Source organism: Crinia signifera, chromosome 9 (assembly GCF_055691185.1).
Source record: "Crinia signifera chromosome 9, ASM5569118v1, whole genome shotgun sequence".
In the NCBI taxonomy this organism is placed as follows: Eukaryota; Metazoa; Chordata; class Amphibia; order Anura; family Myobatrachidae; genus Crinia; species Crinia signifera.
In genome coordinates, this window is record NC_139225.1 from 49,158,525 (window position 1) to 49,171,164 (window position 12,640).

At 41.6% G+C, this 12,640-nt stretch overlaps 1 protein-coding gene across 1 annotated transcript in view; it reads left to right on the forward strand.

The window, feature by feature from the left end:
- Positions 1-6,444: 6,444 nt before the first annotated feature.
- LOC146035538 (gamma-aminobutyric acid receptor subunit beta-4-like) overlaps positions 6,445-12,640 on the forward strand; it is a 335,033-nt gene continuing 328,837 nt past the window's right edge. The window contains exon 1 of the mRNA XM_083159044.1: positions 6,445-7,261. Within this exon, the coding sequence (XP_083015170.1) occupies positions 7,164-7,261 (98 nt within the window). The 5' untranslated portion in view covers positions 6,445-7,163. The remainder of the gene's footprint in view (positions 7,262-12,640) is intronic.

Below are 12,640 nucleotides of genomic sequence, written 5' to 3' on the forward strand. Positions count from 1 at the left end.
CCATAGAATCGCATGTTGCATACGCTCCCACAATCGGGCTGCAGCTTGTTGCAATGGCAATGTGAAAGGGCGCAAAATGTATGGTTTGCAGGAGGGCGCTGGACACCCTAGCACCGGCTCTGTCCACCCGCCCGCTGTCAGACAAGCACTGCGGGTGACGTGCAGGAGGCAGTGACAGTGAGGGCTGAGGCAGCTTTAGCAGAGCAGGGAGGGAGACAGCGCCTTTTCAGCATGGCACCGCCCTGTTTGCAGGTGCAGCTGAGTGGGTAGCGCCGGCCCTGTGTGTGGAGTTTGTATATTCTCCCTGTACTTGCATGGGTTTCCTCCGGGTACTCCGGTTTCTTCCCACAGTCCAAAAATATACTGGCAGGCTAATTGGCTCCCAACAAAAATTAACCCTAGAATGTGTGTGCGTGTGTGCATGTGGTAGGGAATTTAGATTGTAAGCTCCACTGGGCCAGGGACTGATGTGAATGTTCAAATATTCTCTGTAAAGCGCTGCGGAATATGTGTGCGCTATATAAGAAACTGTTAATAAATAAATAAATACCCTCTCCATGCACATTGCAGTGATGGACTTCATGTCTCTGCATATGAGATATTCATACATCCTGCAATGCAAGTTTTGGTGTTAATACATATTTGCCTACCCTCCTGCATTCTGCAGGAGATTCCCTGAAATAGCATCAATCTCCCTCTCTCCCTCATTAGTCTAGCAATCTCCCTCATGTCACCTAGCCCACATTACACTGTTACATCATAGTTACCTTCCCTCCTGCATTCTGCAGGAAACTCCCTGACATAGCAGCCATCTCCCTCTCTCCCTCATTAGTCTATCAATCTCCCTCATTTCACCTAGCCCACATTACACATTTTTTGGAGGGAAAAAGGAATGAGCGATACAGTATATACATTTACATTGAATCATCAGCACCATTTCCCAGCACTTTACCAAGTACAGTAGCTCTTACTTACTTCTCTGGGGCTCATCTACATTTGGATATAAGTCATTTTAAAAGATTCCTATCAGATATAGCAGTACACACCCACGCTTCTAGGTGCCACATTCACAATCTCTTTTCACAATATCTCCATATATGGAACTAGACATGCCCTTTGGGTGGAGAATGACATGCCCCCTCAATGTGCAAAATTTTAATACAAACTAAAATCTCCCTGAAACTAGTCTAGGCAAGTATGTGTTAATATTAAGCATAGATTGCATTACAGAGGTATATGGGACCCAAAGTCACCATACAATAATTCCTACATTTAATAGTTTGTTTGTCCTTTATATCTTTGAAAGCTCTAGAGACAAAGGAGCTGATAGTTCAGTGATGGCTAACCTTGACACTACAGCTGTTGTTGAACTACACATCCCAGCATGCCCTGCTATAGTTTTACTATTTGGCCATGCTAAAACTGATGCAGGGCATACTGAGATGTGTAGTTCAACAACAGCTGGAGTGTCAAGGTTAGCCATAACTGTGATAGTTGATTGCGCACCTGGTTGCAGCGCATATCTTGTTTGATTTCACATTGTGCATACAGAGGTACATAAGTACAGAGTCATAAAGGGAGGTCTCAAATAAGCCATGTACAGTAAAAGTACTGTACATTGTGTCTGATTCAGACCTGTTAACAAGACTGCAATTTTTGATGATGAATAAAACCATGCAGCACAGCTGGTGGGGCAGATGTAATATGGACCAAGAGAGAAAGATTTGGGTAAGGTGTGTTGAAACTGAAATCTAAATTGCAATGCAATGGGGCCTACACACGTAGTGATTTTTGCTTATTTTCTAATCACTAATCCCTGTGTGTAGCACCCATAGTGATGCGCAATCCTGTTCATCATTCTCGCCTGACTGACTGCATGCATTATAAATCTAGTCATCGCCCATGTTCTCTCCATTGAGAACACAGGCAGTAACAATTTGCGCTATATGCACAAAGCTCCCATCACCCCAATATGTAGGCCCAATAGGAATAAAGCAGCCAATATTTACACTGCACAAAAAAAGAAAAACTTCCCCAAAGCTAACTCTCTGCACATGTTACATCTGCCTAACCTGCAGTGGAGCATGGTTTTGTCCATCTGCAAAATGTCTGAATCAGGCTCATTGACACAACTGCCGGCTATGCAGATTTGGATGAATTTTTAAATACCACTGTTTCCAGGTGTGTCCTTTACAACACATTTACTGTAGGCTGGTGGGCAGTGATGATAGTGACAAGTATCATACCAAGCATCTAGTTAGGATGTAGAGAAGCGTGCATGTTAGTGGTGTAGCATTGATTTCCTTGCATGGAGAAGTTATTGTCGGTTTTCTTTAAACTCAATATCAGGACCAAAGTGTAAATTTGGGGCTGATTTATTAAGCTCGGTGAAGTGATAAACTGTCTGGTTTTTATCACCGGCCAATCAGTTCCTACCTGTCATTTTTCAAACCAAGCCTGTAACTTCACAGGTAGGAACTGATTGGCCGGTGATAAAAACCAGACAGTTTATCACTTCACCGAGCTTAATAAATCTGCCCCTTTTTTCTGTATGGCATCTAAAAAGATTTGCTATCCCCTCAAAGGAAAGAACAACCCTGCCAGAAAATCTTCTCTTGTAATGTAGAATGCATTGCCCAATCATAGGCACAGATGGTGTTATTAAGAGATACTCACGCCATTAACATATATATCACTCATACACACTGGCCGATTGTCCATTGATATATCAGCTGTTCAGTCTACTAGCAGAAATACTTCTGTGATGCCGGCTAAAAGTATCTCAGTGTTGGCATTCTGATCTCTTTCAATGTACAGGCACTGGTGATCTGATGTTAGTTGTGATGCTGGCACTGGTATACTGAACGCCGGCAACCTGGCAGCCGGGATGCTGATAGCATTGGATTATTAATTAAAAACTTGTTGAACATTATTCCAAATATATTTGCATCTGTTGGGCTCCACCAGGCTGGCATTAATGTCTCATAGTGCTGAGCATTGCCAAAATTGCAGGGGGCATCCCCCCTAGGGTGAACAACCCCCCCCCCCCCCCCCGCCGACCCCCGTGCGGCCGTTACCACATAAATATTACTTAAATGAGAGTGTGCACTCCCGTGCCCTGGTGAGGACAGTCGCGTGGTGGGACAGTCAGCCGCGTCCGTGATTCTGCTGCAAGCAGAGGGGAGCCGGGGTGCGGCGGGGGGGTTGCGCTGGGTCCCGGCTCTCCCGGCTACTGCTGACAATGAAAGCTGACACTTGGAAAATGGCTGCCCCCATACAACAGATGAAAAACTGTCTGCAGAATGGGGGCAGCCATTTTCCATGTGTCACTTTTTGTATTAGCAGCGCTGCAGCAGTAGCCAGGAGAGCTGGGACCGGGTGCAGACACAAGCGCCGGCGGCAGAAGGCATTGAGTTTTAATAGTCCCACAGCCCCCCTGGCGCCCACACCCTCTCAGCGCCCCCCCCCCCCCCCCCCACCACTGGGGCTGCGGGACTATAGTTACGCCACTGAGGTAGCCCCATAGAAGCCTAGGAAGTTCAGGCAGCCGTGGGGATCGCAAAGGGTGGCTCTTATCAGGAAAGTTGCCTTTTGCTTTCTCAAGCCCCGTACACAAGGGGGGGTTATTCTAGTTCATTCTTTCTGACAAAATCCTTCTTAGATGGACAAAACCATGTGCACTGCGGGTGGGGCAGATTGTAACTTGTGCAGAGAGAATTAGATTTGGGTGGGGTTTTTCTTCAAAGTGAGATCTATATTGCAGTGTAAAATAAAGCAGTCAGTATTTTCCCTGCACAGAAACAAAATAACTCACCCAAATCTAACTCTCTCTGCACATGTTACATCTGCCCCACCTGCAGTGCACATGGTTTTGTCCATCTAAGAAGGATTTTGTCAGAAAGAATGAACTAGAATAAACCCCACAGGGAGATATATTGCTCAGTTTCTCCTTTTCATCAGTGACCAGTCGCTGATGAAAGGGAACCTCTGCCGGCGGTGCCACAGAGGTAATCAGCTGGTCGCAGGAGCAAGCTCCTGCGACCAGCGATTAGAACGGGGCTGAAAACGGAGCGCGCACCCGGCGATTTATCACCCCCGGGGCACACTCCCATCACTGGCAATATGGTCGCCTGCAACCATATTTCCAGCGATTTCAGCCCCTATCGCCCCGTGTGTACACAGCTTTACTGCATATGTTAGTACATGTGCAGAGAATCGGCGTGATGGGCGGCATGATATACCATAACTGCTTGGTACATCTTAACCTTTGTGAGTAGGGAAAGAAAGAAAGAAAGAAAGAAAGAAAGAAAGAAAGAAAGAAAGAAAGAAAGAAAGAAAGAAAGAAAGAAAGAAAGAAAGAAAGAAAGAAAGAAAAGAAAGAAAGAAAGTCTACAGGTTTCTATGCAATATTATTCAATAGTAACACAAGCTTCAGTAGACACGGATGCAGCATCCATCATCTCCACGGCAACCAGTCTGATTCTTCTCTGGGCATCGTGAGGGGATGATCCTGTGTTATGTGAAGGGGGGGGGATATAGATTGGGGGAAAAAATATGGATAGAAAATGAGATGGGAGAGAACTGGGAGAAAGACACGTACTGGAATAAACCAGGAGCAGTTGGCAAAAATAATATAAATCTAATTGCTAAATCTTATTACAGTACATACTGTAGATGTGCCATACAGTAACAATAGCCAGGAAAACACCACCAGAGAAATCATTTTGTACAGTATTAAGCCTTAACAAGAGATAAATTCAAGGGTGATAAAGAGAGATAAACGTCCAGCCAATCACCTGATAACTGCCATGTTACAGGCTGTTTTTGAAAAAAGTCAGTAAGGAGCTAATTGGCTGGACGTTTATCTCTCTTTATCACCCTTGCATTTTTCTCTTGTTAAGGCTTAATACATCTGCGATAAAAAGGGAATTATTTTTGGAAGCGATATAAAACATATTTACTGAAAACGGGGTATGCTTTAATATGTGTTCTGATTATATATGTGCAGGGGGTCATACTGTAAAAGTCCATATGATAGATGTGATCTACAGTATGTATGCATTGGGTAATATACTACCTTTCTCATGGAGAGTAACAATGTAACAACCCACCTGGGGGTTTCCCTGTGTACAGATTTGCATGAAGACAGAAGGCAGGGAAATTAATTGTGAGATGTCTATAATATTTAAAGGAAAAATAATTGGAGATGAAAGGGGACATGAAAGCACATATATCCGTCCAGGGAACAATAAGGGAACTTGGGGCATGTTGGTTATGTGGAGAAATTGGTTGGCAGAGGAGGAGCTTTCTATTCTTAGCTCTGAGAAGCAGAGTGACAGGACTGACCTATGAGACAAAGCTGAGGCCTACGTACAGTATGTGTAGCAGCAGCTGAGACCCCATCAAGACCACAGCAAAGAAACATGAGTGAAAAAAAACGACTCCATATTAATTAAGATAAAAATGTACATTCCATACTAAATATATTATTTCCACTTCAGAGCCTCATTGCTGCCTACTGTTACTGCTTGGCTGATTTATGATGTTACAAGTGGCATCTTTTCCTAATAGACTATGATTGGATGGATTATGGCATGTATATAGCATGTTGTTTCTTGCACAATGACACCGCACTAATGAGAAAAAGGAGTCTGTCCTAAAATCTCAATGTGACACGTCCCCCATGTAGCAAACTGCAGAAATGCCTAGACTGAACACGGTAGGATAGAAAAGAAATGCATAAGAAAAATGCGGAGTTATACTGTATGCGTAATTGCGTCCAGCAGACAGTCATGGTAACGAATTCTCCAGGCGACACTGTGTTGGACATTAGTCTCTCGTATACTGTATGAACGCTCGTGATTTTCTTCCGGAACCCTGCAGCTTTCTCGTTTTTTAAGTGAACGATGAATTAGACGATCTGAACGTTTAAATAAAAATATGTATTTATTTCCCTTAAATGTACCCTTCACGTCTGTCGGTGCTGTGGTTATCATATACATCATATGCACTAGGGCACAGTATAAGTTGGAGGAGGAATCGGAGAGAAAAGAGGTTTTAGAGAATGCATGTGATGCCGTGATTCTGTAGTTAGGTTCCTGCAGGTGAGATAGATAATGGCATACATTGATATTGGAGAATGCATAACAATTAAATGGACTCAACACGTTGATAAACCTGAAATGGTCAAATATCTCTCCCTAATAAATAAGCTCAGCACCTGGGACAGTTCTCCTCTGCACCATAGTGTCCTCCCCCTCTCATTTGTACCCAGAGCACAAGTTCTCCTATTTCCAGACTGGTGGTTTGTGAGTCGAAGATGGATACCTCCAGGAAAGAGTTAATACTGTCACATATGACGTCAGAATTCCAATATGCCCAGAGATTTTTCTCTCCCTCCTTTCCTATTTTATCCTGCCTCTCTCCTTTGCTTCCTCTCTTCACTCCCTCCGTTTTCTACGTACCCTCCTATCTCTTCCCCCTCTCTTCTATCGCTCCGTCCCTCGTTCACCCCTCCCTGCATACAATGTGCAGTAGTCAGATCCTTCTGCAGCAGATATAATGGAGCATCCCTCCACCTCCTCCTTGTGCTGAAGCGTACCCTTTTCCCCCCACTCCTTTATTTTTCCCATTTCTGTTTCATTTCATCCCCCTCCTGTACAGAAGAAAGGACAGAGGAGGGGGTGTAAGAGGGGCAAACACAGACCCCTCAAATTTAGCAACAAGCAAAAAGGGGGAGCAAGGTACAAAGGAGGAGATCCCAATTTGCTACCTAGATCTCCCTCCCTCCCCCTTCACCCTGGCTCACAGGAGCCATGAACAAAATGCGGATGGAGGAATAGGCAAGAATGAAAGAGAAAAATAGAGATTGAAGAAACGCACAGTCCACCCGTCTTCTGGATTCGAAGTCTGGCTTCTCATGTCTTTTCTGTTACAGGGAAGGAAGAGGATTAGCCTCTCTACTTGTTCTTACCCCATTCTCTTCCATTTTCACTTAAAATTTGGGGAGGAAACATATTCTCCTTTTTTTCATAAAGGAAGGATTCATTTTTATATCTTTGAGATTTGGATTTTGCATTTTTTTATTGAGGGGTTGCAGGGATTGTAAGACCTCCCCCACCCCCATCCCTTTCCCCCTCCATCCAAAAACCCCTCTCCACTCCATGGTCCAGGTGGAAATGTTGAGTTTGGGGAGAGAGAGCTGGATTGGAGCAATTCTCTCAGCTTTGGCTACACTCCTGCTAGTCTGTTCTGCACAAAGGTAAGATGACTGGAATAGGTGGGAAGGGTACAAAAAATGGAGAAACTGATGTATTGGTGACAATCTGGTAGACAATGTACTGAATATCTCATAGCTTAGAAAAAAGGGCAAAATGCCCTGGCAGTGATAGGCTGTTATCAATTGGTGTAGTAATTGAGGTCAAATCATGATATGCTTGTGTAGATGAAGAAATGAGCTTTGGGTAGACCATACTGGTATGGACAGTATGTGAAATGAATTGGAGTTATGGGGAGGGCTTTTGTAGGAGGCCTGAATTACATTTGGGTAAATTAAGATAATTTTAGTTAAGAAAAATAACAGTGCTTTGTTAGAATTCCAATAAATAAGAAGTGCTAAAATTTGGAGTAATGGAAATTGAATGAATATGTAGAAAAAGAAATAGTGGTTTCCAGAAGCACCTAGATACTCTAAAGAGTAGATGATGAATGATTGAAGAAAATGGTTGCTGGAGTGATAGAGATGTTGGTTGTGTTAGTAGGAGGTGCAAGCATGTACAAGGATTGCTTGAGCATACATTTAATATGTGTAGATGGTGAAAGACAAACTGGTACGCTATGGGATTTATACAAGAGCTTTGGTATTATAGAGTAGCAGAAGTTTACCTATACTGGTAGAAAAATCATTAGATGGTTAGACACTGATTTTGCTATGAGGAGACTGCAGAACTGGCACTGGGAAAATTGGGGCCTTGCTCTGGAGATAGGATACCATAAAGAATATTTCAATTCTAACAAATCATATCACAGTAACATGTTTAGTCTGCATGTAAAACATGCAATCATTGTAACACCACACTTGTAAAGGTGCCATTAAGCCAATAGTTTAATAAATGATTGTGGTGTAGGCCATGTCAAGTGATGTCCAGATGCATATACTGTAGTGAACAAATTATGTGTGTGAGGAATAATCTATGTAAATTATTTTATACTTATATAGATTCTAAAAATATGTACTCAAAAGAAAATGTCATTTTACTAAAGTTGTGTTCTATGACAATATACATGAAATGTGAAATGTGATGTACACTGTAATCAGAAAATATATTTTGTAGTGATAGTATATAGCAGGGATGGCCTCCTGTTGCTGAACTACACATCCCAGCATGCACTGCTACAGTTCTTGCTATTTGGTCATGCTAAAACTGTAGCAAAGCATTCTGGGACTTGTAGTTCAACAACAGCTGGAGGGCTGAAGGTTCCCCATCCCTGGTATATAGAATAGTCATTGGATTATAATAAAGTATATTAATGAGTTGTAGCTGCCTACAGATGTGAAGAGTTATGTAATCTTTAAAGTCATCTTTGCAGTCATCTCAAATACAAATATATGTACATGAGGAATTAAAGCGTCAATCTGCCTTTATACACATGTATATAATCTTCTGTATGTAATCTGTATGTTCTGTATGTAATCTTCAGTATTTTTATTAATGGAAATTTGTGTCCTATTACATAGGTTCAAAAAATGACAGCTCCATAAAGTTTATCCAGAGCTGGTTTTCCTACTTTTACAGAGGCTACTCACTGCACACTTTCACAGTATTACAGTATTAATGATTGGATTGATACTGTAAATGTTTGCAGAGAGTAGCCTCTGTAAAGGTAGGAAATCCAGCTCTGGAGCACATTCAGCGAAGTTTCAGAGCACATATTTCCATCATGTATACATAGAAAAATGTGCTCTGAAATTTCCTGTTAAAGGTGCATACACACTGAATGATGTTGGAAATGATCCGACAATGTTACCGATGGTTTCAAATTGTTTACCGTGCGTACATACAAATTTTGGTACTTGTGTACTAGCACGGCGCCCACGATATTTGGTCGCACAACTTTTAATCGCATGGCATATACCCGATGCACTGCAATGTGATTTAAAATTGTATAAGCCCCCTATACGATGTTTAATTGTATAAGCACCCTAATGGGGGCTCACAATGTTAAATGCACCCCCACGCCACCCCCACTATGAACGTGAACCCGAAGCGTGGCGAGCCCGCGAGGGGCGGCGGTACGCGTCCTCCGACCTTTTCATACCCCCACTATCCATGTCGGCGTGGAGTTGATCTTATATAGTGTGGCGAGCGCAGCGAGCCACCGAGCCCAAAGCGTGGCGAGCACAGCGAGCCCCACGAGGGGACGCGTAATACCTGTGAAGAAATGCTCTTCCCCTCGCCACACTTCAGGCTCGGTGGCTCGCTGTGCTCGCCACACTATATGAAATCAACTCCACGCCGACGTGGATAGTGGGGGTATGAAAAGGTCAGAGGACGCGTACCGCCGCCCCTTGCGGGCTCGTTGTGCTCGCCACGCTTCGGGTTCACGTTCATAGTGGGGGTGGCGTGGGGGTGCATTTAACATTGTAAGCCCCCATTAGGGGGCATGCATGAAAGATCATAGACCAATCTTAATGATCATCTGGTACGTGCATCTTGAACGATACATGGAACAATTGGTCTTCAAATCTTTGCCCACATCTTGATTCAAATCGTTCCATGTGTATGCACCTTAATTCTAGTTATAGCTATTTGCTAAAAGTGATCATGTAACAAATGCTTTTGTGTATAATCATGACAATGTTATAATTGTCTTGTCAAAATAATGGGTGAAATGTAATAGGATGAGAGATTCAGAAAGTGAGAGATTTGGTAAGAAATCTCCAGTTGTTTTAAAGTGGCAATCATTTACACAGCAAAACCAGTGTGATTTTGCAGTGTCAATGATTGCCACTTTAAAAGAACTGGAGATTTCTTACCAAATCTCTCACTTTCTGAATCTCTCATCCTATTACATTTCACCCATTAATGTGTTCTTTATCCCTTGTATTTAGGGATATTATATATAATAACTTGATGTTTTTAAAAACAATTATTATATTAGTGTATATTCAGGAAAGCAAAGGATTTGGTGATGCGGCCTAAATTTAAAAGTGCAAAGCTTATATAAATATATATATATATATATATATATATATATATATATATATATATATATATATATACAAGCTTGAGTTATAATGATTATATCACCAAATTTAAATATTACAAGGAATTTATGGTTACAGACATTGCAGTATTGGTATTGGGCTTTAGACAGTCCTCTACACTGGAAGCTCATCTTGTTTTGCACAAGTTATAGGTATTTCTGTACACATGGCAGAATGGACATGTGACATGGAGGGATTTTCTCTTGTCTTATTACTGTAGTTACTAAGTTTCACAATGTGTCTTTACTCCATGTCAATAGGCTCTGCACCAATCGTAGCTTTGTGTAGCAGTTTATTGTAGACTAGCTAAGTCCACTTGAAGCAAAAGCTTCGAAAGCTAGTCTGCTACCTTGTGATTGCCTCTGTGTTTTTGTATGTGTGATTGCCTCTGTGTTTCTGCATGTGTAAAAGAAAAAGAGATGTATTTTCACTCTCTGCCATCTGCAATGTTTCGGTTACACACGGACACTAGACACACACACACACTCACATATATATATATATATATATATATATATATATATATATATATTACAGATGGTGCGGCACTGGTAACTTTGTCAGTAGAAACCAGGTAGAAGCCTTCTTGCTATCAACATTTCAAATTTTATTTGTCATCAGGATAAAAGAATAAACACAACACTGACCTTAATATAGACCCAACCATGTGCAAACCAGACCGGAGAGGACGGTACTCAAACACGCCCCCTCCGTTCAGCAAAGATGACATCATCCCACATGGGACGCGTCAGCTGCCGAGATTACCATCACCATAGTAACAGTACATAGAAAAAATACACATCATAAAAAATATATAAACATAAAAATAAACATAAAAACAGGAGGCCGGGACTGACAATGAACAACAAAAGGGAATGCTGTAACAGTCCTACGAATATGATACAAATGAAATACAAATGAACCGAGTCAGATAATCTCACGTTGACAGGAGAGATGATCATATAGCAACACTTTAGCGAAACACAGAAAGGGAAAACTGTTCCTTTAACCCACGGGGTGCCAAACAATCAAGTTGGTGAATCCACCAAGCTTCTTTCTGAAGCAATAGCCTGTTCCGTTCGCCACCTCTTTTAGTGGGGGGGATACAGTCAATGATACGATATCTGAGGCTGGAGAGAGAATGGTGTTGACAGACAAAGTGTCAGGCAACGGGTTGATCACTTTTGCCACTTTCCAAAGCATTACGGATGGAGCTTCTATGCATTGACATGCGCTCCTTAAATTTGTGCTCTGTTTTGCCTATATATATTAGGCTGCAAGGACAAATAATCATATATACAACAAACATGGAGCTACAAGTAAAATGGTATTTAATGTTGTAAACTTTGCTGGAGCGAGGGTGATTAAAGGAGTCGCCAGTCAATAGAAATTGGCAAATATATAATTTCATTGATAAATTATTTTTTAAATAAAACTTTAAAACGTTTATTAAATTTAAGTTACAGCAGTTCTTTCTGGTGCGTTTTGAAATTTAATTGATCAAGTTGTGTTTCCAGACTCTGGACCGGACGCTTTATTATATAATTTAAACTTCATTCACCCTGGTCTTGGAGAGGGAGTCCTTTTACATTTTACTATATGAAATGAGTTGCATCTGCTGGTGATCATTGGTTCCAATGATCCCAGGATCTAATCTGCTTTTAATCAAGGCAAGCAATGACCTCCCTGGTGCTTGCATTCACCTTTATGAAATACAATGGCTTCTAAGTGAGACTTGATGCATCTGTTAGAAGAAATCCAGGAATGGGAGATCCTGAAGTATAACGTTAGTGGAGGTGTGATGCAGGACACATGGCTTTGCCATGCTCATGAAACCCAGTTATCATTAGAAGCAGTAACTGAATTTTGTAAAGTGGTAAATGCAATTTATTCTTATTAGATTTGTGGCGAGGTCATGCAATTGTGTAAGAACAACGTTTATAAAGCTTTCAGGTTGTCCTAAGAGATGCATAATGCCTTTAGGAAAGGTTGCAAGGGGTGACGTATTAGGATGCGATTTTTTTTAAGGTTTCAAAAACACATTAAACGCATGTTTAAAAATCGCATTTTCTTGACCAAAGTAACAAAAGTAGTTTAAATGCGGTTTCTGGGGTAGAAATGGAATTTGCCCGGTTTTTAACCAAAAATCGCAAAAGTCACAAAATCGCATCCTACTACATGTCACCCAATGACTTAATAGTTGTCATTTTTTTTCAATAAGTATACCCAAAATGTATTTGTGATTTGTTGTACTGTATACTGTATACACAGCACATTACTGGAGAGTATAAACTCTATGAAGAATGGCCCCACAGTGAATACAATTCCTTCATGACCAGCATTTCTCTTTGCATTCTCATGTGCATTGTGATC